This window comes from Salvelinus alpinus, chromosome 1, assembly GCF_045679555.1.
Source record: "Salvelinus alpinus chromosome 1, SLU_Salpinus.1, whole genome shotgun sequence".
NCBI classification, from domain to species: domain Eukaryota; kingdom Metazoa; phylum Chordata; class Actinopteri; order Salmoniformes; family Salmonidae; genus Salvelinus; species Salvelinus alpinus.
In genome coordinates, this window is record NC_092086.1 from 8,433,565 (window position 1) to 8,460,215 (window position 26,651).

A 26,651-nucleotide genomic window follows, 5' to 3' on the forward strand; every position below is an offset into this window, starting at 1 on the left:
ACCACAGCTCCAAGCAGGCAGCAGGTCCTGCTCTCCCTCTTCCCCCAGCTCCACAGCACCAAGGAGACAGCAGGTCCTGCAAGGCCCATGAAAACTGTTGGCAGTGCAACTGATTTGTTTATGGGGCTTGTTCACACAAATCCCCGAAGCTGACTGTGGACCCGAAACGTAAAGAGAAGACGTGATTGATTCATGTGTAAAGAGAAGATGGGTGTAAGGGCACAATACAGTGTCTGATTCAATCAACAAAATACTATTTTTATATCTTGTCATGAATATATTTACACAAATATTTCTTTATGCAATTAATCCTTTACAACTGTTCATGCACTGGTGCTTTTTTTCAGGAATACAACAAATAAATTAACCTTATTAATGACTATAACTCTATGACTAATCACCTGGCTGGTTATAGTGTTATTATTAATGACTATAACTCTATAACTAATCACCTGGCTGGTTATAGTGTTATTATTAATGACTATAACTCTATTACTAATCACCTGGCTGGTTATAGTATTATTATTAATGACTATAACTCTATTACTAATCACCTGGCTGGTTATAGTATTATTATTAATGACTATTACTAATCACCTGGCTGGTTATAGTGTTATTATTAATGACTATAACTATTTCTAATCACCTGGCTGGTTATAGTGTTATTATTAATGACTATAACTCTATTACTAATCACCTGGCTGGTTATAGTGTTATTATTAATGACTATAACTCTATTACTAATCACCTGGCTGGTTATAGTATTATTATTAATGACTATTACTAATCACCTGGCTGGTTATAGTGTTATTATTAATGACTATAACTCTATTACTAATCACCTGGCTGGTTATATTGTTATTATTAATGACTATTACTAATCACCTGGCTGGTTATATTGTTATTATTAATGACTATTACTAATCACCTGGCTGGTTATAGTGTTATTATTAATGACAATTACTAATCACCTGGCTGGTTATATTGTTATTATTAATGACTATTACTAATCACCTGGCTGGTTATAGTGTTGTTATTAATGACTATAACTATTACTAATCACCTGGCTGGTTATAGTGTTATTATTAATGACTATAACTATTACTAATCACCTGGCTGGTTATAGTGTTATTATTAATGACTATAACTCTATAACTAATCACCTGGCTGGTTATAGTGTTGTTATTAATGACTATAACTATTACTAATCACCTGGCTGGTTATAGTGTTATTATTAATGACTATAACTATTACTAATCACCTGGCTGGTTATAGTGTTATTATTAATGACTATAACTCTATTACTAATCACCTGGCTGGTTATAGTGTTATTATTAATGACTATAACTATTACTAATCACCTGGCTGGTTATAGTGTTATTATTAATGACTATAACTATTTCTAATCACCTGGCTGGTTATAGTGTTATTATTAATGACTATAACTCTATTACTAATCACCTGGCTGGTTATAGTGTTATTATTAATGACTATAACTCTATTACTAATCACCTGGCTGGTTATAGTGTTATTATTAATGACTATAACTAATCACCTGGCTGGTTATAGTGTTATTATTAATGACTATAACTCTATTACTAATCACCTGGCTGGTTATAGTGTTATTATTAATGACTAACTATAACTCTATAACTAATCACCTGGCTGGTTATAGTGTTATTATTAATGACTAACTATAACTCTATAACTAATCACCTGGCTGGTTATAGTGTTATTATTAATGACTAACTATAACTCTATAACTAATCACCTGGCTGGTTATAGTGTTATTATTAATGACTATAACTCTATTACTAATCACCTGGCTGGTTATAGTGTTATTATTAATGACTATAACTCTATTACTAATCACCTGGCTGGTTATAGTGTTATTATTAATGACTATAACTAATCACCTGGCTGGTTATAGTGTTATTATTATCTGTTAGTTTCTGTTAGAACTGGACTTTATTAATGACTATAACTCTATTTCTAATGGAACCTATAAATAAAGTTGATCAAATGGATTCCACTGTAGTGTTTTATTGTAAGGGAAACTAAAATAGGTTCAAGGCCTACGTGTTTCTAGGACAGTAGAATTATACAAAACATCCTTGACTCTAAAAAAATAACTTGTTTTTTTATTGATATATTCCCATTAATATTTCTTCATGCAATTAATCATTTACAATAGTTTATGCACTATTTATAAAGCATTTAATTATGAAGCATGTTTGCACACCTTGCAGGTTGAAATGCATCTGATGCATATGCTAAATAGAACGCCCGGCAACATTCTCTAGTTGGTTCTCTAGTTGATATGCTGAAAGGCCAGACGGTTCTACCAATACAAACTTATCTAGATTAGAAGCCATCTTCCCCTTGTGCCCTAAAAAAAAATTGCCTACACTATTGTCCCCAGATGGTACTAGTTGGCAGGAACAATGTCATCCACCCTTATTTTAATGAATCATTTACATTTGAAGGGGTGTATTCATTATAGATTTTTATTGAGATTTGATGTTTTTGTCCTGTCAGGTTGCCAGATTGTCAGGAAAGTGGTGTCCACAGAATGTGATGAGAGAACAGATGTCCCCACCTGCATAAACACAAATGCGTGTGTGTGTAACAATGTGCGTACTGGTGGCAGAGAAGTCAGGCGCAGGAGAGCGAAAACTGATTTACAACTGTGTCGTTTAATAAACATAATTCCGAACAAGGACAAGAGCAAGGACAAGAACAAGAAACAATTCCGAACATGGGGGGAAACAGAGGGTTAAATACACATGTCATTTATGGAATTGGAACCAGGTGTGAGAAAGACAAGACAAAACTAATGGAAAATGAAAGGTGGATCGGCGATGGCCAGAAGGCCGGTGACGTCAACCGCCGAACGCCGCCCGAACAAGGAGAGGAACCGACCTCAGCGAAAGTCGTGACAGTACCCCCCCCCCCCGTAACCCCCCTTGATGCGCGGCTCCAGCAGCGCGCCGACACCGGCCTCGGGGGCGACCCGGAGGGCGAGGCGCAGGGCGATCCGGACGAAGACGGTGGAACTCCTGCAGCATTGAGGGGTCCAACACGTCATCGACCGTAACCCAGCACCTCTCCTCCGGAACGTACCCCTCCCACTCCACGAGATGCCTCAGCCCCCCGATGTCCAGAGGGGGCGGAGGAACCTCCCGCACCTCAGACTCCTGGAGTGGGCCAGCCACCACCGGCCTGAGGAGAGACACATAGAACGAGACGTTAATACGGTAATCGGGTGGAAGTTGTAACCTATAACAAGCCTCGTTCACTCTCCTCAGGACTTTAAATGGCCCCACAAACTGCGGACCCAGCTTCCGGCAGGGCAGGCGGAGGGGCAGGTTTCGGGTCGAGAGCCAGACCCGGTCCCCTGGTGCGAACACTGGGGCCTCACTGTGGTTGCGATCTGCGTTCTCCTTTTGGCGCATCACGGCCTGCTGAAGGTGAACACGGACAGCTTCCCATGTCTCCTCCGCGCGCCTGAACCAGTCGTCCACCGCAGGAACCTCGGTCCGACTTTGATGCCAAGGCACCAGAACCGGCTGGTACCCCAGTACACACTGGAAGGCAGAGAGGTTAGTAGAGGAGTTGCGGAGCGAGTTCTGGGCCATCTCAACCCAGGGCGCCGCCCACTCCCCCGGCCAGTCCTGGCAATATGACCGCAGAAACCTGCCCACATCCTGGTTAACTCTTTCCACCTGCACGTTACTCTCGGGGTGAAAACCTGAGGTAAGGCTGATCGAGACCCCCAGACGTTCCATGAACGCCTTCCAGACCCTAGACGTGAACTGGGGACCTCGATCAGACACTATATCCTCAGGTACCCCGTAGTGCCAGAAGACGTGCGGTAACAGGGCTTCCGCAGTCTGTAGGGCCGTAGGGAGACCGGGCAGAGGGAGGAGACGACAGGACTTAGAGAAACGATCTACAACGACCAGGATCACGGTGTTACCCTGTGAGAGTGGAAGATCGGTCAGAAAATCCACCGACAGGTGTGACCACGGCCGTTGTGGAACAGGTAAGGGATGTAGCTTACCTCTGGGCAGGTGCCTAGGAGCCTTACACTGGGCGCACACCGAGCAGGAGGAAACATAAACTCTCACGTCCTTAGCCAAGATAGACGTAACGCCTGCTCAATGTCCGTGTCCAGCTCCCACACTACCGGCGCCACCAGGCAGGGAGTATGGGAGTGGGATCCATGGGCCACTCCTCTGTGTCATACAGCCGAGACAATGCGTCTGCCTTCACGTTCTGGGAGACTGGTCTGTAGGAAAGGGTAAACATGGCCCACTTTGCCTGGTGAGGGTTCAGTCCCCTCGCCGCCCGGATGTACTCCAGATTACGGTGGTCAGTCCCGATGAGAAAAGGGTGTCTAGCCCCCTCAAGCCAATGTCTCCATGCCTTCAAGGCCTTGACGACAGCCAACAGCTCCCGGTCCCCCACGTCATAGTTTCGCTCCGCCGGACTGAGCTTCTTCGAGAAGAAGGCACAGGGGCGGAGCGTCGGTGGCGTACCCGAGCGCTGAGAGAGCACCTATCCCAGCCTCGTACGCGTCCACTATGAACGCTAAAGAGGGATCCGGATGGGCCAGCATGGGAGCCGAGGTAAACAGAGCCTTCAGGTGACTAAAAGCCCTGTCTGCCTCAGCTGACCACTGCAAGCGTACCGGGCCCCCCTTCATCAGTGAGGTAATGGGAGCCGCTACCTTCCCAAAACCCCAGATAAACCTCCGGTAGTAGAAAAAAATCGCTGCAACTCCTTTCCCGTGGTTGGAGTCGGCCAATTACGCACGGCTGAAATGCGGTCACTCCATCTCTACCCCTGACGTGGAAATGCAATACCCTAGGAAGGAGACGGACTGCTGGAAGAACAAGCATTTCTCAGCCTTGACGTACAGGTCATGCTCCAACAGGCGACCAAGCACTCTGCACACCAGGGACACATGCTCGGCGGATACGCATCAGGTTGTAAGCGCTCCTTAGATCTAGTTTGGGGAAGAAGCCCGTGACTCAATCGCTGTGGTAGCCTCACAGTGATCTGGTTCAGACCTCGATAGTCAATACACGGGCGCAGACCTCCCTCCTTCACAAAAAAGAAACTTGAGGAGAAGTGAAGTGGAGGACCGAATGTACCCCTGCCGCAGGGATTCGGAGAGATATGTTTCCATCTCAGCCTGTGAGAGAGGATACACGTGACTCCTGGGAAGTGCAGCGTCTACTACGAGATTTATCGCACAATCGCCCCGTCGATGGGGTGGTAATTGAGTCGCCTTCTTTTTAGAGAGCCAAATCGGCATATTCTGAGGGAATGCGCACGGTGGAGACCTGGTCTGGACCTTCCACCGTAGTAGCACCAACGGAAACCCCTAAACACCTCCAGGGCTTTCCCGGTGAGGCACGAGTGTGTGTGTGTCAGGTTATTATTTCCAGGGAGTCCAGTGTGTGTGTGTGAGTCCAGTGTGTGTGTGTGTGAGTCCATTGTGTGTGTGTGAGTCCAGTGTGTGTGTGTGTGTGTGTGTGAGTCCAGTGTGTGTCTCCAGTGTGTGTGTGTGTATCCAGTGTGTGTCCAGTGTGTGTGTGTGTCCAGTGTGTGTGTGTGTCCAGTGTGTGTGTGTGTGTGTCCAGTGTGTGTGTGTCCAGCGTGTGTCCTGTGTGTGTTATTATTTCAGGGACACTGAGGAGTCAACATAATGAACCCTAAACCCTGGATGGAGGGGCTCAGTGAATGTGGAGGTGAATGTGTACAGGTGGGTCACTGTGTCAGAGGAGGCTCTATAGAAGGACAGAGTGCCGGCTGGCCAGTCCAGATACACTCCTACTCTGTGGGAGCTGGAGGAGGGGACATCTATGGAAATGGGATTATTATTGTGCCTGGCAGTGTAACGGTTGTCATAGCAGAACAGGCTCCAGGACTTGTCATTGTATCCAAGACAACAGTCATTAACCCCTCCTTTCCTGCTGATTCCTTTATATGTCACTCCTGTAACAGCCCTCCTCCCACTCCACTCTACCTCCCAGTAACAGCGCCCAGTCAGACCCTCTCTACACAGCACCTGTCCCCAGTCCTCAAATCTCTCTAGGTGATCAGGATACGGCTGCTCCTCTCTCCTCCATGTCACCTTTCTGTTCTCCTCAGACAGAGAGAGGTGTCTGTCTATTGTGTTTGGGTCCAGTGTGAGATCACAGACATCTGATGGATGAAACCAAACACAATATTAGAAATCATCATCATTCACATTAGAATGTTAACTCACTTTTCCCTAATTCATTTAATGTAGATGTTTCTAGGTATCAAAAGGAGAATTTAAGGTAACTTGAGACTTGTTGAATGATCATATGTTATACTGTATGGTAATATAACACACACGTATTCCCATTAGTTACACACACACACACACACACACACACACACACACACACACACACACACACACACACACACACACACACACAGTCAAAGCAACTTTGTAAACTTTAGTGTCCCTGATTTCTGCTTCTGTAGAACTACAGCTGATATTCAATATGTCCCAGTAAGTAATGATGGTGGTCTTTGACTTTGACTTAACTTGAATTAAGTCTTATTCTTAGTCATATTCTTCACAGCAGTCAACACTCACATTTTCTAAGCCCAGGTTTCATTCTGTTCTCTCCACCATGTTCCACACTGTAGCGGTAAGCAGAAGAAAAGAAAGTCATTGAGTGACACACACACACACACACACACACACACACACACACACACACACACACACACACACACACACACACACACACACACACACACACACACACACACACACACACACACACACACACACACACACACACACACACACACACACACACACACACACACACACACACACAGGACACACACACTGGACACACACACCTTTCATTGAGGGATACACCTGAACTCAGACACTGGACCCACACACACACTGAACACACACACAGTCAGCATATAACCTTGTCCAAGTGGTGGTAAGAATGTTTGTCTTAACTAGCCTGATAAGTCAAACATGTCTGATATGAACATTGACATAAACCCTCTACATACTTGAGTTTCTCCAGTCTGCAGTGTGGATCCTCCAGTCCAGCAGAGAGCAGTCTGACTCCTGAGTCTCCTGGGTGATTGTAGCTCAGGTCCAGCTCTCTCAGGTGTGAGGGGTTTGACCTCAGAGCTGAGACCAGAGAAGCACAGCCTTCCTCTGTGACTAAACAGCCTGACAGCCTGCAAAGAGTCAATTCATATTAAATCCACACTGATATTATTTGGTGGTGAAAATAGTGGAGGTATATTTTTCAACATATTCAGATACATCAGTGTCCTGAAACCTGCCATATCTATTCATAAATGGACGTTTCATTATTAGAAATGACAAATTATCAAAGTATTCCTTGTAGATAGAAACATATAAAACACAAATATTTGAGTAGACTGACCAGATGTCACGGTTGTCGTTGCATATTAGAAATGTTTTCATTTACATTTTTTATTAGAAATGCCGCCACAAAACAATACAAAACGACAGTAAACAGTAACAGGGCAAAATGCCTCTAACAAAGTCAACTACCCACAAAGACAGGTGGGGAAAAGGGCTACAATAGACCTGGCCAAAACAAAGAAATACAAAACATAGAAAATAGAACATAGAATGCCCACCCCACATCACACCCTGACCTAACCAAATAAAGAAATATAGCGGCTCTAAGGTCAGGGTGTGACACCAGACCAGTTTAAAAAGCAGTATCAGTCAAAAGACAGACAGTGAGGTATCAGATTTAGATTGTATTGAGTATACAGTCCACACCATATCTATTTTGACAGTGAAGCTAACATTTTAAATGTGACTCTATACTCCCAACATTTTGGATTTCAGATCAAATGTTTCATATGAGGTGACAGTATATAATGTCACCTTAAATTTGAGGATATTTCATACATATCTGTTTCACTGTTTAGAAATGAAAGCACTTTATGTATCTAGTAAGTATAGTATTTGGTCGTAAACTCGTTGATTGCATGTGCAGTTTGTTTGGTTGTGTTATGAGTTATGTTTATGTCTAATAGCAATGAATGAATGAATGGTGGCTGATGACTGAACTCACTTTTCTTTGTGAAGATAACATGTTTTCAAAACACTACTTAATTAATTCTGATGATGCCATGATTAAGAAAAATCATGAATGAATCATGAATAATAATGAGTGAGAAAGTTACAGAGGCCACAACAAAACATGCTAACCTCTCACCATTACCAATAACAGAGGCTACAACAAAACATGCTAACCTCTCACCATTACCAATAACAGAGGTCTGATCTTTGTGCCTCTGTAACTTTCTCATTCATCATTATTCACGATTCATTCCTGATTATTCATAATCATGGTATCATCCACATGAATGTAGAAGTGTTCAGAAATATCTTCTATTCTTACTGACAATACAAGTGAATTGACTCCAAAATTAAAGTCATCATCCACCAGTCAGTTTCTATTAGGAAAAAAGTTTTCCAAAACACAAACAAAACAAACTGCAAATGCAACCAGCGTTTACGACCAAATACTAAACTTCTGACTACTTTAATACACTATAAGTTAATTTGTCCAAATAATTAAAACTTCTTCAAATTGGAGAACTACATGCATTTTTATTTATTTATTTCACCTTATTTAACCAGGTAGGCAAGTTGAGAACAAGTTCTCATTTACAACTGTGACCTGGCCAAGATAAAGAAAAGCAGTGCGACACAAACAACAACACAGAGTTACACATGGAATAAACAAACGTACAGTCAATAATACAATAGAAAAGTCTATATACAGTGTGTGCAAATGGCGTGAGGAGGTAAGGCAATAAATAGGTCATAGTAGTGAAGTAATTACAGTTTGGCAAATTAACACTGGAGTGATAAATAGCTGATGATGATGTGCAAGTAGAAATACTGGTGTGCGAAAGAGCATAAAATAAAATAAAAACAATATGGGGATGAGGTAGGTAAATTGGGTGGGCTATTTACAGATGGGCTATGTACAGCTGCAGCGATCGGTTAGCTGCTCAAATTGCTGATGTTTAAAGTTAGTGAGGGAAATATAAGTCTCCAGCTTCAGCGATTTTTGCAATTCGTTCCAGTCATTGGCAGCAGAGAACTGGAAAGAAAGGCGGCTAAAGGAGGTGTTGGCTTTGGGGATGACCAGTGAGATATACCTGCTGGAGCGCGTGCTACTGGTGGGCGTTGTTATCGTGACCAGTGAGCTGAGATAAGGCGGAGCTTTACCTAGCAAAGACTTATAGATGACCTGGAGCCAGTGGGTCTGGCGACAAATATGTAGCGAGGGCCAGCCTATTACAGCATACAGGTCGCAGTGGTGGGTGATATACGGGGCATTGGTGACAAAACGGATGGCACTGTGTTATACTCCATCCAGCTTGCTGAGTAGAGTGCTGGGGGCTATTTTGTAAATGACATCTCCGAAGTCAAGGCTCTGTGGGATAGTCAGTTTTACGAGGGTATGTTTGGCAGCATGAGTGAAGGAGGCTTTGTTGCAAAATAGGATGCTGATTCTAGATTTAATTTTGGATTGGAGATGCTTAATGTGAGTCTGGAAGGAGAGTTTACAGTCTAACCAGACACCTAGGTATTTGTAGCTGTCCATATATTCTAGGTCAGAACCGTCCAGAGTAGTGATGCTAGTCGGGCGGGTGGATGTGGGCAGTGAACGGTTGAAAAGCATGCATTTGGTTTTACTAGCATTTAAGAGCAGTTGGAGGCCACGGAAGGAAAGTTGTATGGCATTGAAGCTCGTTTGGAGGTTTGTTAACACAGTGTCCAAAGAAGGGTCAGATGTATACAGAATGGTGTTGTTTGCGTAGAGGTGGATCAGGGAATCACCTGCAGCAAGAGCGACATCATTGATATATACAGAGAAATGAGTCGGCCCGAGAATTGAACCCTGTGGTACCCCCATAGAGACTGCCAGAGGTCCGGACAACAGGCCCTCCGATTTGTCACAGTGAACTCTCTCTGAGAAGTAGTTGGTTTAACCAGGCGAGGCAGTCATTTGAGAAATCAAGGCTGTTGAGTCTGCCAATAAGAAAACGGTGATTGACAGTATCAAAAGCCTTGGCCAGGTCGAAAACGGCTGCACAGTACAATCTTTTATCGATGGCGGTTATGATATCGTTTAGTACCTTGAGCGTGGCTGAGGTGCATCCATGACCAGCTCGGAAACCGGATTGCACAGCGGAGACGGTACGGTGGGATTCGAAATGGTCAGTGATCTGTTTATTAACTTGGCTTTCGAAGACTTTAAAAAGGCAGGGCAGGATGGATACAGGTATAAAACAGTTTGGGTCTAGAGCGTCACCCCCTTGAAGTGGGGGATGACCGCGGCATCTTTCCAATCTTTAGGGATCTCGGACGATATGAAAGAGAGGTTGAACAGACTGGTAATAGGGGTTGCAACAATGGCGGCGGAAAATTTTAGAAAGAGAGGGTCCAGATTGTCTAGCCCAGCTGATTTGTAGGGTTCCAGGTTTTTCAGTTCTTTCAGTTCTTTCAGAACATCTGCTATCTGGATTTGGGTGAAGGAGAAGCTAGGGAGGCTTGGGCAAGTAGCTGTGGGGGGTGTGGCGCTGTTGGCCGAGGTTTGGGTAGCCAGGAGTAAAGCATGGCCAGCTTACTGAAATTCTCAATTATCGTGGATTTTTTAGTGGTGACAGTATTATCTAGTCTCAGTGCAGTGGGCAGCTGGGAGGAGGTGCTCTTGTAATCCATGGACTCTACAGTGTCCCAAAACTTTTTGGAGTTAGAGCTACAGGATGCAAATTTCTGTTTGAAAAAGCTAGCTTTTGCTTTCCTGACTGACTGTGTGTATTGGTTCCTGACTTCCATGAAAAGTTGCATATCATGGGGACTATTCGATGCAATTGTAGTCCGCCACAGGATGTTTTTGTGCTGGTTGAAGGCAGTCAGGTCTGGAGTGAACCATGGCTATATCTGTTCTTAGTTCTACATTTTTTTAAAGGGTCATGCTTATTTAAGATGGTGAGGAAAATACTTTTAAAGAACGACAAGTCATCCTCGACTGATGGGATGAGGTCAATATCCTTCCAGGATACCCGGGCCAGGTCGATTAGAAAGGCCTGCCCGCAGAAGTGTTTTCGGGTGCGTTTGAGGTCGTTTGACCGCGGACCCATAGCGGATGCAGGCAATGAGGCAGTGAGGGCCCTCGGAGTGTGGTGTCAGGAAAATAACCTCACACTCAACGTCAACAAAACAAAGGAGATGATTGTGGACTTCAGGAAACAGCAGAGGGAGCACCCCCCTATCCACATCGACGGGACAGTAGTGGAGAAGGTGGAAAGTTTTAAGTTCCTCGGTGTACACATCACGGACAAACTGAATTGGTCCACCCACACAGACAGCGTTGTGAAGAAGGCGCAGCAGCGCCTCTTCAACCTCAGGAGGCTGAAGAAATTCGGCTTGTCACCAAAAGCACTCACAAACTTCTACAGATGCACAATCGAGAGCATCCTGTCGGGCTGTATCACCGCCTGGTACAGCAACTGCTCCGCCCACAACCGTAAGGCTCTCCAGAGGGTAGTGAGGTCTGCACAACGCATCACCGGGGGCAAACTACCTGCCCTCCAGGACACCTACACCACCCGATGTCACAGGAAGGCCATAAAGATCATCAAGGACAACAACCACCCAAGCCACTGCCTGTTCACCCCGCTATCATCCAGAAGGCGAGGTCAGTACAGGTGCATCAAAGCAGGGACCGAGAGACTGAAAAACAGCTTCTATCTCAAGGCCATCAGACTGTTAAACAGCCACCACTAACATTTAGTGGCCGCTGCCAACATACTGACTCAACTCCAGCCACTTTAATAATGGGAATTGATGGAAATTATGTAAAAATGTACCACTAGCCACTTTAAACAATGCCACTTAATATAATGTTTACATACCCTACATTACTCATCTCATATGTATATTTATATACTGTACTCTATATCATCTACTGCATCTTGCCATCTTTATGTAATACATGTATCACTAGCCACTTTAAACTATGCCACTTTATGTTTACATACCCTACATTACTCATCTCATATGTATATACTGTACTCTATACCATCTACTGCATCTTGCCTATGTCGTTCTGTACCATCACTCATTCATATATCTTTATGTACATATCTTTATCCCTTTACACTTGTGTGTATAAGGTAGTAGTTGTGGAATTGTTAGGTTAGATTACTTGTTGGTTATTACTGCATTGTCGGAACTAGAAGCACAAGCATTTCGCTACACTCTGCCAACCATGTGTATGTGACAAATACAATTTGATTTGATTTGATCGCTGAGATTATGATTGAAAACAGCAGAGATGTATTTGGAGGGCAAGTTGGTCAGGATCATTTCTATGAGGGTGCCCATTTTAACAGATTCAGGGCTGTACCTGGTGTGTTCCTTGATAATTTGTGTGAGATTGAGGGCATCTAGCTTAGATTGTAGGACTGCCGGGGTGTTAAGCATATCCCAGTTTAGGTCACCTAACAGAACGAACTCTGAAGATAGATGGGGGAGGGGCAATCAATTCACATATGGTGTCCAGGGCACAGCTGGGAGCTGAGGGGGGTCTATAACAGGCGGCAACAGTGAGAGACTTATTTCTGGAGAGATACATTTTTAAAATTAGAAGCTCGAACTGTTTGGGCATAGACCTGGAGAGTATGACAGAACTTTGCAGGCTATCTCTGGAGTAGATTGCAACTCCTCCCCCTTTGGCAGTTCTATCTTGATGGAAAATGTTGTAGTTGGGTATGGAAATCTCCGAATTTTTGGTTGCCTTCCTAAGACAGGATTCAGACACGGCAAGGACATCAGGGTTGGTGGAGTGTGCTAAAGCAGTGAGTAAAACAAACTTAGGGAGGATGCTTCTGATGTTAACATGCATGAAACCAAAGCTTTTTCGGTTGCAGAAGTCAACAAAGGAGAGTGCCTGGGGACACGCAGGGCCTGGGTTAACCTCCACATCACCCGAGGAATAGAGGAGGAGTAGGATGAGGGTACGGCTAAAGGCTATCAAAACTGGTCGTCTATTGCGAAGGGGACAGAGAATTAAACCTGTCTGGACTCCCCATCCCGGATCCGGGATATTTGTCATCAGAAACGCTGACTAGCATAGCCTAGCCTAGCGGGAACGGTATATAATAAAATTTAATTTCATGAAATCACAAGTGCAATATTGCAAAACACAGCTTAGCCTTTTGTTAATCCATCTGTCGTCTCAGATTTTGAAATGATGCTTTACAGCGCAAGCAATACTTGCATTTGTGTAAATGTATCGATTGCTCGACAAAACAATAAGAACACCTAGCGTCAGGTAACCTTGTCACGAAAATTAGAAAAGCAATCAAATTAATTGTTTACCTATGATGATCTTTGGATGGTTTCACTCACGAGACCAGTTAGACAGCAAATGTTCCTTTTGTTCCATAAAGATATTTTTTATATCCAAATACCTCCATTTGTTTGCTGCGTTTTATGCCCAGGAATCCACCGGAAAGAGCGGTCGCGACAACGCTGGAAGAAATTCCAAATTATATCCATAATGTCCACAGAAACATGTCAAACGTTGTTTATAATCCATCTTCAGGGTGTTTTTCAAATATCTATTCGATAATATATCAACCGGGACAGTTGGCTTTTCACTAGGACCGCAATGGCTGCCTTTCACTTTTGCGCAAAAATCACTCGGAGAGCCCCCACCTATCCACTTACGCAATGTGGTCGTTCACGCTCATCCTTCAAAATAAAAGCCTGAAAATAATGTCTAAAGGCTGTTGACACCTTAGGGAAGACATAGAAAAAGAAGTCTGGTTGATATCCCTTTATATGGGCAATAGGGGTGCATGGGAACAGAGAGGTCTCAAGAACAGGGCCACTTCCTGGTTGGATTTTCCTCAGGTTGTAGCCTGTAATATCAGTTCTGTTTAACTCACAGACAAAAATGTTACAGTTTTGGAAACTTCAGAGTGTTTTCTATCCTAATCTGACTTATATGCATATTCTAGTTTCGGGGGCTGAGAAATAGGCAGTTTCAAATGGGTACGCCTATTTAGCCAAAAGCGAAAACTGCGCCCCCTAGTTCTAAGCGGTTTTAAAGGAGCAGATTTATGGGCGTGGTAGAATAGATTCAGGGCATAATATACAGACAGGGGTATGGTGGGGTGCGGGTACAGTGGAGGTAAACTCAACAGCATAAAGTGAAGTATGCATAAAGCATTTACATTTATAAATGGTAAAATATGTATGAAAACGTTTAAATAAAAGGTGACATTCTGTACTGTCGCCTAATATGAAACATTCGTTCTCATATCCAAAATGCTGGAGCATAGCACCAAATGTAAAACTGTAATCTTCACTGTCCAAACACATATGGTGTGGACTATGTGTGCCTGGTAAACACATGTGGATCTGGTGAACAGTTATCACTTGTTGACCAACTACAGGAATACTGACCTCAGAGTCTCCAGTTTACAGTGGGGATTCCCCAGTCCAGCAGAGAGCAGCTTCACTCCTGAATCCTTCAGGTCATTGTTACTCAGGTCAAGCTCTCTCAGGTGTGAGGGGTTTGACCTCAGAGCAGAGACCAGAGAAGCACAGCCTTCCTCTGTGACTAGACAGCCTGACAGCCTGCAAAGAGTCAAATCATATTAAAACCACACTGCTATTCTTTGGTGGTGAAAATAGTGGAAGTATATATTTTCAACATATTCAGATATCAGTGTCCTGAAACCTGCCATATCAATTAATAAATGGATGTATCATTATTAAAAACGACAAATGATCATAATATTGCTTGAAGAGAAGAAAATGTATAGTACAAATATTTGAGTAGACTGACCAGACCAGTTTAAAAAGCAGTATGAGTCAAAAGACTGACAGTGAGGTATCAGATTTAGATTGTATTGAGTATACAGTCCACACCATATCTATAATGACAGTGAGGTATCAGCTTCAGATTGTATTGTGTATACAGTCCACACCATATCTATTTTGACAGTGAAGCTAACATTTTAAATGTGGCTCTATACTCCAACATTTTGGAATTGAGATCAAAGGTTTCATATGAGGTGACAGCATATAATGTCACCTTTAAATTTGAGAGTATTTTTATTCATATCTGTTTCACCATTTAGAAAAATAAAAGCACTTTATGTATCTTGTCCCCCTATTGGAACAAGTCATAAGTATTCTGACCAATTCACTCATAGTGTATTAAAGTTGTCAAAAGTTATTTGGTACCAAACTCGGTGGATGCATTTGCGGTTTGTTTTGGTTGTGTTTTGGGTTGTGTTTTGCCCAAAATTACAATGGTGGATGATGACTGGAGTACTGTTCTTTCTTAGTAAGTTTCAAAACTAAATTAACCCTGATGATGCCTTGATTGAGAAAAATCACGAATGAATCATGAATAATAATGAATGAGAAATGTACAGAGGCTACAACAAAACATACTAACCTCTCACCATTAACAATATCAGAGGCTACAATAAAACATGCTAACCTCTCACCATTACCAATAACAGAGACTACAACAAAACATGCTAACCTCTCACCATTACCAATAACAGAGGCTACAACAAAACTTGCTAACCTCTCACCATTACCAATAACAGAGGCTACAACAAAACATGCTAACCTCTCACCATTACCAATAACAGAGGCTACAACAAAACATGCTAACCTCTCACCTTTACCAATAACAGAGGCTACAACAAAACTTGCTAACCTCTCACCATTACCAATAACAGAGGCTACAACAAAACATGCTAACCTCTCACCATTACCAATAACAGAGGCTACAACAAAACATACTAACCTCTCACCATTACCAATAACAGAGACTACAACAAAACATGCTAACCTCTCACCATTACCAATAACAGAGACTACAACAAAACATACTAACCTCTCACCATTACCAATAACAGAGGCTACAACAAAACATGCTAACCTCTCACCATTACCAATAACAGAGGCTACAACAAAACATGCTAACCTCTCACCATCACCAATAACAGAGGCTACAACAAATCATGCTAACCTCTCACCATTACCAATAACAGAGACTACAACAAAACATACTAACCTCTCACCATTACCAATAACAGAGACTACAACAAAACATGCTAACCTCTCACCATCACCAATAACAGAGACTACAACAAAACATGCTAACCTCTCACCATTACCAATAACAGAGACTACAACAAAACATGCTAACCTCTCACCATTACCAATAACAGAGGCTACAACAAAACATGCTAACCTCTCACCATTACCAATAACAGAGACTACAACAAAACATGCTAACCTCTCACCATTACCAATAACAGAGACTACAACAAAACATACTAACCTCTCACCATTACCAATAACAGAGGCTACAACAAAACATGCTAACCTCTCACCATTACCAATAACAGAGGCTACAACAAAACATGCTAACCTCTCACCATCACCAATAACAGAGGCTACAACAAATCATGCTAACCTCTCACCATTACCAATAACAGAGACTACAACAAAACATACTAACCTCTCACCATTACCAATAACAGAGACTACAACAAAACATGCTAACCTCTCACCATTACCAATAACATAGGGGGTATGATCTTTGTGACTCTGTACCTTTGTTATTCGTCATTATTCACAATTCATTCATGATTATTCATAATCAATGTAGCATCCACATGAATGTAGAAGTGTTCAGAAACATCTTCTATTCTTACTGACAATACAAGTGAAGTGACTCCAAAATGACAGGACATTATTCACCATTCAGTTTCTATTTGGAAAAACATCATCCAAAACAAACTGTAAATGTATTCAACAAGTTAGTAGAATCACAAGCTTGATGTAATCACTACAGGCATGGAATAATGGACCGAATACCAAACTTATGACTACTTTAATACAATATAAGTGAATATGTCTGAATAATTACGACTACATACATGAAATGCTTTCATTTCTTAACAGTAACACAGCTATGTAGGACAATACCCTCAAATAAAAGGTGACATTCTGTACTGTCGCCTAATATGAAACATTCTATCTCAAATCCAAAATGCTGGAGCATAGCACCAAATGTAAAACGGTAAGCTTCACTGTACAAACACATATGGTGTGGACTATGTGTGTCTGGTAAACACATGTGGATCTGGTGAACAGTTATCACTTGTTGACCAACTACAGGAATACTGACCTCAGAGTCTCCAGTTTACAGTGGGGATTCCCCAGTCCAGCAGAGAGCAGCTTCACTCCTGAATCCTTCAGGTCATTGTTACTCAGATCCAGCTCTCTCAGGTGTGAGGGGTTTGACCTCAGAGCTGAGACCAGAGAAGCACAGCCTTCCTCTGTGACTCCACAGCCTGACAGCCTGCAAAGAGTATTAAAACCACACTGCTATTATTTGGTGGTGAAAATAGTGGCAGTATATTTTTTCAACATATTCAGATACACAGTTGAAGTCAGAAGATTACATACACTTAGGTTGGAGTCATTAAAACTCATTTTTCAACAACTCTACAAGTTTCTTGTTAACAAACTGTAGTTTTGGCAAGTCAGTTAGGACATCTACTTTGTGCATGACAAGTCATTTTTCCAACAATTGTTTACAGACAGATTATTTCACTTAAAATTCACTGTATCACAATTCCAGTGGGTCAGAAGTGTACATACACTAAGTTGACCGTGTCTTTAAATAGCTTGGAAAATTCCAGAAAATTATGTCATGGCTTTAGAAGCTTCTGATAGGCTAATTGACATTATTTGAGTCAATTGGAGGTGTACCTGTGGATGTATTTCAAGGCCTACCTTCAAACTCAGTGCCTCTTTGCTTGACATCATGTGAAAATCAAAAGAAATCACACAAGACCTCAGAAAAAAATTGTAGACCTCCACAAGTCTGGTTCATCCTGGGGAGCAATATCCAAACACCTGCAGGTACCAAGTTCATCTGCACAAACAATAGTACGCAACTATAAACACCATGGGACCACGCAGCCGTCATACTGCTCAGCAAGGAGACACGTTCTGTCTCCTAGAGATGAACGCACTTTGGTGCGAAAAGTGCAAATCAATCCCAGAACAACAGCAAAGGACCTTGTGAAGATGCTGGAGGATATATCTATATCCACAGTAAAACGAGTCCTATATCGACATAACCTGAAAGGCCGCTCAGCAAGGAAGAAGCCACTGCTCCAAAACTGCCATAAAAAAAGACAGAATACGGTTTGTAACTGCACATGGGGACAAAGATCGTACGTTTTGGAGAAATGTCCTCTGGTCCGATGAAAGAAAAATATAATTGTTTGGCCATAATGACCATAGTTATGTTTGGAGGAAAAGAGGGAGGCTTGCAAGCTGAAGAACACATTCCAACCGTGAAGCACGGGGGTGGCAGCATCATGTTGTGGGGGGTGCTTTGCTGCAGGAGGGACTGGTGCATTTCACAACATAGATGGCATCATGAGGATGGAACATTTTGTGTATATATTGAAGCAACATCTCAAGACATCAGTCAGGAAATTAAAGCTTGGTCGCAAATGGGTCTTCCAAATGGACAATGACCCCAAGCATACTTCCAATATTGTGGCAAAATGGCTTAAGGACAACAAAGTCAAGGTATTGGAGTGGCCATCACAAAGCCCTGACCTCAATCCTATAGAACATTTGAGGGCAAAACTGAAAAAGCGTGTGTGAGCAAGGAGGCCTACAAACCTGACTCAGTTACACCAGCTCTGTCAGGAGAAATGGGCCAAAATTCACCCAAATTATTGTGGGATGCTTGTGGAAGGCTACGCAAAACGTTTGACCCAAGTTAAACAATTTAAAGGCAATGCTACCAAATACTAATTGAGTGTATGTAAACTTCTGACCCACTGGGAATATGATGAAAGAATTAAAAGCTGAAATAAATCATTCTCTCTACTATTATTCTGACAATTCACATTCTTAAAATAAAGTGGTTATCCTAACTGACCAAAGCCAGGTAATTTTCACTAGGATTAAATGTCAGGAATTGTGAAAACTGATTTTAAATGTATTTGGCCAAGGTGTATGTAAACTTCCGACTTCAACTGTATCAGTGTCCTGAAACCTGCCATATCTATTCATAAATGAATGTATCAGTATTATAAATTATCATAATGTTACTTGGAGAGAGAAACATGTATAGTACAAATATTTGAGTAGACTGACCAGACCAGTTTAAAAAGCAGTATCAGTCAAAAGACAGACAGTGAGGTATCAGATTTAGATTGTATTGAGTATACAGTACACACCATACCTATTTTGAAAGTGAAGCTAACATTTTAAATGTGGCTCTATACTCCAACATTTTGGATTTCAGATCAAATGTTTCACATGAGGTGACAGTATATAATGTCACCTTTTATTTGAGGGTATTTTAATACATTACTGTTTCACCATTTAGAAATGAAAGCACTTTATGTATCTAGTCCCCCTATTTGAAAAAGTCATAAGTATTCTGACCACTTTGCAGTTTGTTTTGGTTGTGTTTTGCCCAATAGTAACTGAATGGTGGATGACGACTGAAGTAATTTTCCGTGTAAGTGAGTAGATAACATGTTTCTAAACTCTACTAAATTAATCCTGATGATGCCTTGATTAAGAAAAATCATGAATGAATCATGATTAATAATGAATAACAACAAAACATGCTAACCTCTCACCATCACCAATAAAAGAGGCGACTACAAAACATGCTAACCTCTCACCATTACCAATAACAGAGACTACAACAAAACATACTAACCTCTCACCATTACCAATAACAGAGGCTACAACAAAACATGCTAACCTCTCACCATTATCAATAACAGAGGCTACAACAACACATGCTAACCTCTCACCATTACAAATAACAGAGACTACAACAAAACATGCTAACCTCTCACCATTACCAATAACAGAGGATACAACAAAACATACTAACCTCTCACCATTAACCTCAAATAAAAGGTGACATTCTGTACTGTCCCCTAATATGAAACATTCTATCTCAAATCCAAAATGGTGGAGCATAGCACCAAATGTAAAACTGTAAGCTTCACTGTCCAAACACATATGGTGTGGACTATGTGTGTCTGGTAAACACATGTGGATCTGGTGAACAGTTATCACTTGTTGACCAACGACAGGAATACTGACCTCAGAGTCTTCAGTTTACAGTGGGGATTCCCCAGTACAGCAGAGAGCAGCTTCACTCCTGAATCCTTCAGGTCATTGTTACTCAGGTCCAGCTCTCTCAGGTGTGAGGGGTTTGACTTCAGAGCTGAGACCAGAAAAGCACAGCCTTCCTCTGTGACTAGACAGCCTGACAACCTGCAAAGAGTCAAATCATATTAAAATCACACTGCTATTCTTTGGTGGTATAACGGTCGTTTTCCTCCTCTTCGTCTGAAGAGGAGGAGTAGGGATTGGACCAAAGCGCAGCGTGATAGTTTGACATAATGATTTATTTAAATGATAGAACGAAACACGAAAACACTCTAACAAACTACAAAACAAATAAACGATGTAGACAGACCTGACTTGAGAACTTACAAACTACGAAGAACGCACGAACAGGAACAGACTACATACACGAACGACAAACGAAACAGTCCCGTGTGGTAGACATAACAGACACGGAAGACAACCACCCACAAACAAACAGTGAGAACACCCTACCTTAATATGGTTCTCAATCAGAGGAAACGTCAAACACCTGCCTCTAATTGAGAACCATATCAGGCAACACATTAACCCCAACATAGAAACACAAAACATAGACTACCCACCCAGCTCACGTCCTGACCAACTAAACAAAGTTAAACAAAGGAAAAATAATGTCAGGAACGTGACATAACCCCCCCCCCCCCCCCTTAAGGTGCGAACTCCGGGCGCACCAGCATAAAGTCTAGGGGAGGGTCTGGGTGGGCGTCTGTCCACGGTGGCGGCTCTGGCGCTGGTCGTGGTCCCCACCCCACCATAGTCACTACCCGCTTTCGTAGCCTCCTCAAAATGACCACCCTCCAAATTAACCCCACTAGATTAAGGGGCAACACCGGAATGAGGGGCAACACCGGAATGAGGGGCATCTCCGGAATGAGGGGCATCTCCGGAATGAGGGGCATCTCCGGAATGAGGGGCATCTCCGGAATGAGGGGCATCTCCGGACTGAGGGACGGATCCTGGCTGGCTGGCTCTGGCGGATCCTGGCTGGCTGGCTCTGGCGGATCCTGGCTGGCTGGCTCTGGCGGATCCTGGCTGGCTGGCTCTGGCGGATCCTGGCTGGCTGGCTCTGGCGGATCCAGGCTGGACGGCTCTGGCGGATCCTGGCTGGACGGCTCTGGCGGATCCTGGCTAGACGGCTCTAGCTGCTCATGGCTGGCTGACGGCTCTGGTTGCTCATGGCTGGCTGACGGCTCTGGCTGCTCATGGCTGGCTGACGGCTCTGGCTGCTCATGGCTGGCTGACGGCTCTGGCTGCTCATGGCTGGCTGGCGGCTCTGGCTGCTCATGGCTGGCTGGCGGCTCTGGCTGCTCATGGCTGGCTGGCGGCTCTGGCTGCTCATGGCTGGCTGGCGGCTCTGGCTGCTCATGGCTGGCTGGCTGCTCTGGCTGCTCATGGCTGGCGGAAGGCTCTGGCTGATCCTGTCTGGCGGAAGGCTCTGGCTGATCCTGTCTGGCGGAAGGCTCTGGCTGATCCTGTCTGGCGGAAGGCTCTGGCTGATCCTGTCTGGCGGAAGGCTCTGGCTGATCCTGTCTGGCGGAAGGCTCTGGCTGATCCTGTCTGGTGGAAGGCTCTGGCTGATCCTGTCTGGCGGAAGGCTCTAGCGGCTCCTGTCTGGCGGAAGGCTCTAGCGGCTCCTGTCTGGCGGACGGCTCTGAAGGCTCAGTACAGACGGGCGGCTTTGCAGGCTCAGTACAGACGGGCGGCTTTGAAGGCTCGGGACAGATGGGCGGCTCTGACGGCTCGGGACAGACGGGCAGCTCTGATGGCTCGGGACAGACGGGCAGCTCTGACGGCTCGGGACAGACGGTCAGCTCTGACGGCTCCGAAAAGACGGGCAGCTCTGACGGCTCGGAACAGACGGGCAGCTCTGACGGTTCGGGACAGACGGGCAGCTCTGACGGCGCTTGGCAGACAGACAGCGCTGGCCGGCTGAGGCGCACTGTATGCCTGGTGCCGGACATGGAGGTACCGGGCTAAGGACACGCACCTTCAGGCTAGTGCGGGGAACAGCAACAGGGCACACTGGACTCTCAAGGCGTACTATAGGCCTGGTGCGTGGTACCGGCACTGGTGGTACCGGGCTGAGGGCACGCACATCAGGGCGAGTACGGGGAGAAGGAACAGTGCGTACAGGACTCTGGAGACGCACAGGAGGCTTGGTGCGTGGTGTAGGCACTGGTGGTACTGGGCTGGGGCAGGGAGGTGGTGCCGGAAATACCGGACCGTGCAGGCGTACTGGCTCCCTTGAGCATTGAGCCTGCCCAACCTTACCTGGTTGTATGCTCCCCGTCGCCCGACCAGTGCGGGGAGGTGGAATAACCCGCACCGGGCTATGTAGGCGAACCGGGGACACCATGCGTAAGGCTGGTGCCATGTAAGCCGGCCCGAGGAGACGCACTGGTGACCAGATGCGTTGGGCCGGCTTCATGACATCCGGCTCAATCCTCAATCTGGCCCGGCCGATACGAGGAGCTGGTATGTACCGCACCGGGCTCTGAACACGTACAGGAGACACCATGCGCCCTACTGCGTAACACGGTGTCTGCCCGTACTCTCACTCTCCACGGTAAGTACAGGGAGTAGGCGCAGGTCTCCTACCTGACTTCGCCACACTCCCTTTTAGCCCCCCCCCCCCAAGAAATGTTTGGGGTTTCTCTTCGGGTTTCCAGCCTCGCTTACGTGCTGCCTCCTCATATCGCCGCCTCTCTGCTTTCGCTGCCTCCAGCTCAGCTTTGGGACGGCGATATTCTCCTGGCTGTGCCCAGGGTCCTTTTCCGTCCAGAATCTCCTCCCAAGTCCACGAGTCCTGTTTTTTTGGCCGTTGCTGCTGGTTCCTCTCACGCTGCTTGATCCTTGTTTGGTGGGTGGTTCTGTAACGGTCGTTCTCCTCCTCATTGGACCAAAGCGCAGCGTGATAGTTTGACATAATGATTTATTTAAATGATAGAACGAAACACGAAAACACTTTAACAAACTACAAAACAAATAAACGATGTAGACAGACCTGACTTGAGAACTTACAAACTACGAAGAACGCACGAACAGGAACAGACTACATACACGAACGACAAACGAAACAGTCCCGTGTGGTAGACATAACAGACACAGAAGACAACCACCCACAAACAAACAGTGAGAACACCCTACCTTAATATGGTTCTCAATCAGAGGAAACGTCAAACACCTGCCTCTAATTGAGAACCATATCAGGCAACACATTAACCCCAACATAGAAACACAAAACATAGACTACCCACCCAGCTCACGTCCTGACCAACTAAACAAAGTTAAACAAAGGAAAAATAAGGTCAGGAACGTGACAGGTCGTGAAAAAAGTGGCAGAATATTTTTTCAAAATGTTCAGATACATCAGTGTCCTGAAACCTGCCATATCTGTTCATAAATGAATGTTTCATTATTATAAATGATCATAATATTACTTGTAGAGAGAAAAATGTATAGTACAATTTTTTGAGTAGACTAACCAGACCAGTTTAAAAAGCAGTATCAGTCAAAAGACAGTGAGGTATCATATTTAGATTGTATCTCAAATTGGAGGGCTTGTTGTTCGGACCTCTGGCAGTCTCTATGGGGGTGCCACAAGGTTCAATTCTCGGGCCGACTCTTTTCTCTGTATTTATCAATGATATCGCTCTTGCTGCTGGTGACTTTCTGATCCACCTCTACGCAGATGACACCATTCTGTAAACATCTGGCACTTAATTGGACACTGTGTTAACAAACCTCCAAACGAGCTTCAATGCCATACAACACTCCTTCCGTGGCCTCCAACGGCTCTTAAATGCTAGTAAAACTAAATGCGTGCTCTTCAACCGATCGCTTCCTGCACCTGCCCGCCCGTCCAGCATCACTACTCTGGACAGTTCTGACTTAGAATATGTGGACAACTACAAATCCCTAGCTGTGTAAACTCTCTTTCCAGACTCACATTAAGCATCTCCAATCCAAAATTAAATCTAGAATCGGCATCCTATTTCGCAACATAGCTTCCTTCACTCATGATGCCAAACATACCCTAGTAAAACTGACTATCCTACGGATCCTTGACTTCGGAGATGTCATTTACAAAATAGCCCCCAGCACTCTACTCAGCAAGCTGGATGGAGTATAACACAGTGCCATCCGTTTTGTCACCAAAGCCCCATATATCACCCACCACTGCGACCTGTATGCTGTAATAGGCTGGCCCTCGCTACATATTTGTCGCCAGACCCACTGGCTCCAGGTCATCTATAAGTATTTGCTAGGTAAAGCTCCGCCCTATCTCAGCTCCCTGGTCATGATAACAACACCCACCAGTAGCACGCGTTCCAGCAGGTATATTTTTTAATTTACTTTTTATTTTTTCACCTTTGTTTAACCAGGTAGGTTAGTTGAGAACAAGTTCTCATTTACAACTGCAACCTGGCCAAGATAAAGAAAAGCAGTGCGACACAACAACACAGAGTTACACATGTAGTAAACAAACGTACAGTCAATAATACAATAGATAAGTCTATATACAGTGTGTGCAATTGGAGTAAGGAGGTAAGGCAATAAATAGGCCATAGTAGCGAAGTAATTACAGTTTGGCAAATTAACACTGGAGTGATAAATAGCTGATGATGATGTGCAAGTAGAAATACTGGTGTGCGAAAGAGCAGAAAAGTAAATAAAAACAATATGGGGATGAGGTAGGTAGATTGGGTGGGCTATTTACAGATGGGCTACGTACAGCTGCAGCAATCGGTTAGCTGCTCAGAAAGCTGATGTTTAAAGTTAGTGAGGGAAATATAAGTCTCCAGCTTCAACGATGTTTGCAATTCGATCCAGTCATTGGCAGCAGAGAACTGTAAGGAAAGGCGGCCAAAGAAGGTGTTGGCTTTGGGGATGACCAGTGAGATGTACCTGCTGGAGCGCGTGCTACAGGTGGGTGTTGTTATCGTCACCAGTGATCTGAGATAAGGTGGGGCTTTACTTAGCAAAGACTTATAGATGACCTGGAGCCAGTGGGTCTGGCGACGTATATGTAGCGAGGGCCAGCCATCTAGAGCATACAGGTCGCAGTGGTGGGTGATATATGGGGATTTGGTGACAAAACGGATGGCACTGTGTTATACTACATCCAGTTTGCTGAGTAGAGGATTGGAACCTATTTTGTAAATGACATCTCCGAAGTCAAGGCTCGGTGGGATAGTCAGTTTTACGAGGGTATGTTTGGTGGCGTGAGTGAAGGAGGCTTTGTTGTGAAATAGGAAGCCGATTCTAGATTTAATTTTGGATTGGAAATGTTTAACTTTTTAAGACTAGGGGGCAGTATTCGGAAGTTTGGATGACTGAGTTGCCCAAAGTAAACTGCCTGTTACTCAGGCCCAGAAGCCAGGATATGCATTTGCATGGTAGTATTGGATGGAAAACACTCTAATGTTTCTGAAACTGTTAAAATAATGTCTGTGAGTATAACAGAACTGATTTGGCAGGTGAAATTCAGAGGACAATCCATCCAGGAAAATTTGTTTTTGAGGTCATTAGACTTTTCAATGCTTTTCTATGGGAAAGTCTAATAATTAGGACCCAGATTGCAGTTCCTATGGCTTCAACTAGATGTCAACAGTCTTTAGAAATTATTTTAATGCTTGTTTTTTGAAAAATTAAGAAGTGTTTGTATTCTTTTGAAGTATACCTCAGAAGAACTCTCGTTCTTTTTCTCTGGTATTGAACACCGTATATTCAGTCTTAAATTGTATTGATTATTTACATATTATGGTACCTGAGGACTAGAGGATTAGAAACGTTGTTTGAATTGTTTGGATGAAGTTTACAGGTAACTTTTTAGGCATGGTGGGCGAGTTGGAACAGGTGGATTTCTGAAGAAGGACTTTATCAAACAAAACGACCATTCATTGTGTAACTGGGACCCTTTGGACTGCAAAAAGATGAAGATCTTCAAAGGTAAGGGATTTATTTTAGCACTATTTTTGAGTTTTGTGACACTTGTGCAGGTTATTAATTTATGCTAATGCAGAAAGTTAGTGAGGCGCTGTCCTCAGACGATCAAATGCTTTCGCCGTAAAGCTGTTTGATAAGCTGTTCGATTACCAAGATTCTAAGAATGGTGTATAACACTTGTATTTTTATGAATGTTTAATATTACTACTTTTGTTTTTTGAATTTCGCACTCTGCAATTTCACCGGATGTTGTCGAGGTAGGACGCTAGCGTCCCAATGAGCCGAAATAAGTTAATATGAGTCTGGAAGGAGAGTTTACTGTCTAGCCAGACACCTAGGTATTTGT

At 43.8% G+C, this 26,651-nt stretch overlaps 1 protein-coding gene across 1 annotated transcript in view; it reads right to left on the minus strand.

Annotated features, from left to right (window-relative positions):
* Positions 1–2,677: 2,677 nt before the first annotated feature.
* The window catches only part of LOC139539797 (NLR family CARD domain-containing protein 3-like), a 32,366-nt gene continuing 8,392 nt past the window's right edge, over positions 2,678–26,651 (minus strand). The window contains exons 3-6 of the mRNA XM_071343101.1: positions 17,319–17,492; positions 7,087–7,260; positions 6,644–6,690; positions 2,678–6,216 (exon numbers count right to left, since the gene is read on the minus strand). Of these exons, the coding sequence (XP_071199202.1) occupies positions 5,687–6,216; positions 6,644–6,690; positions 7,087–7,260; positions 17,319–17,492 (925 nt within the window). The 3' untranslated portion in view covers positions 2,678–5,686. The remainder of the gene's footprint in view (positions 6,217–6,643; positions 6,691–7,086; positions 7,261–17,318; positions 17,493–26,651) is intronic.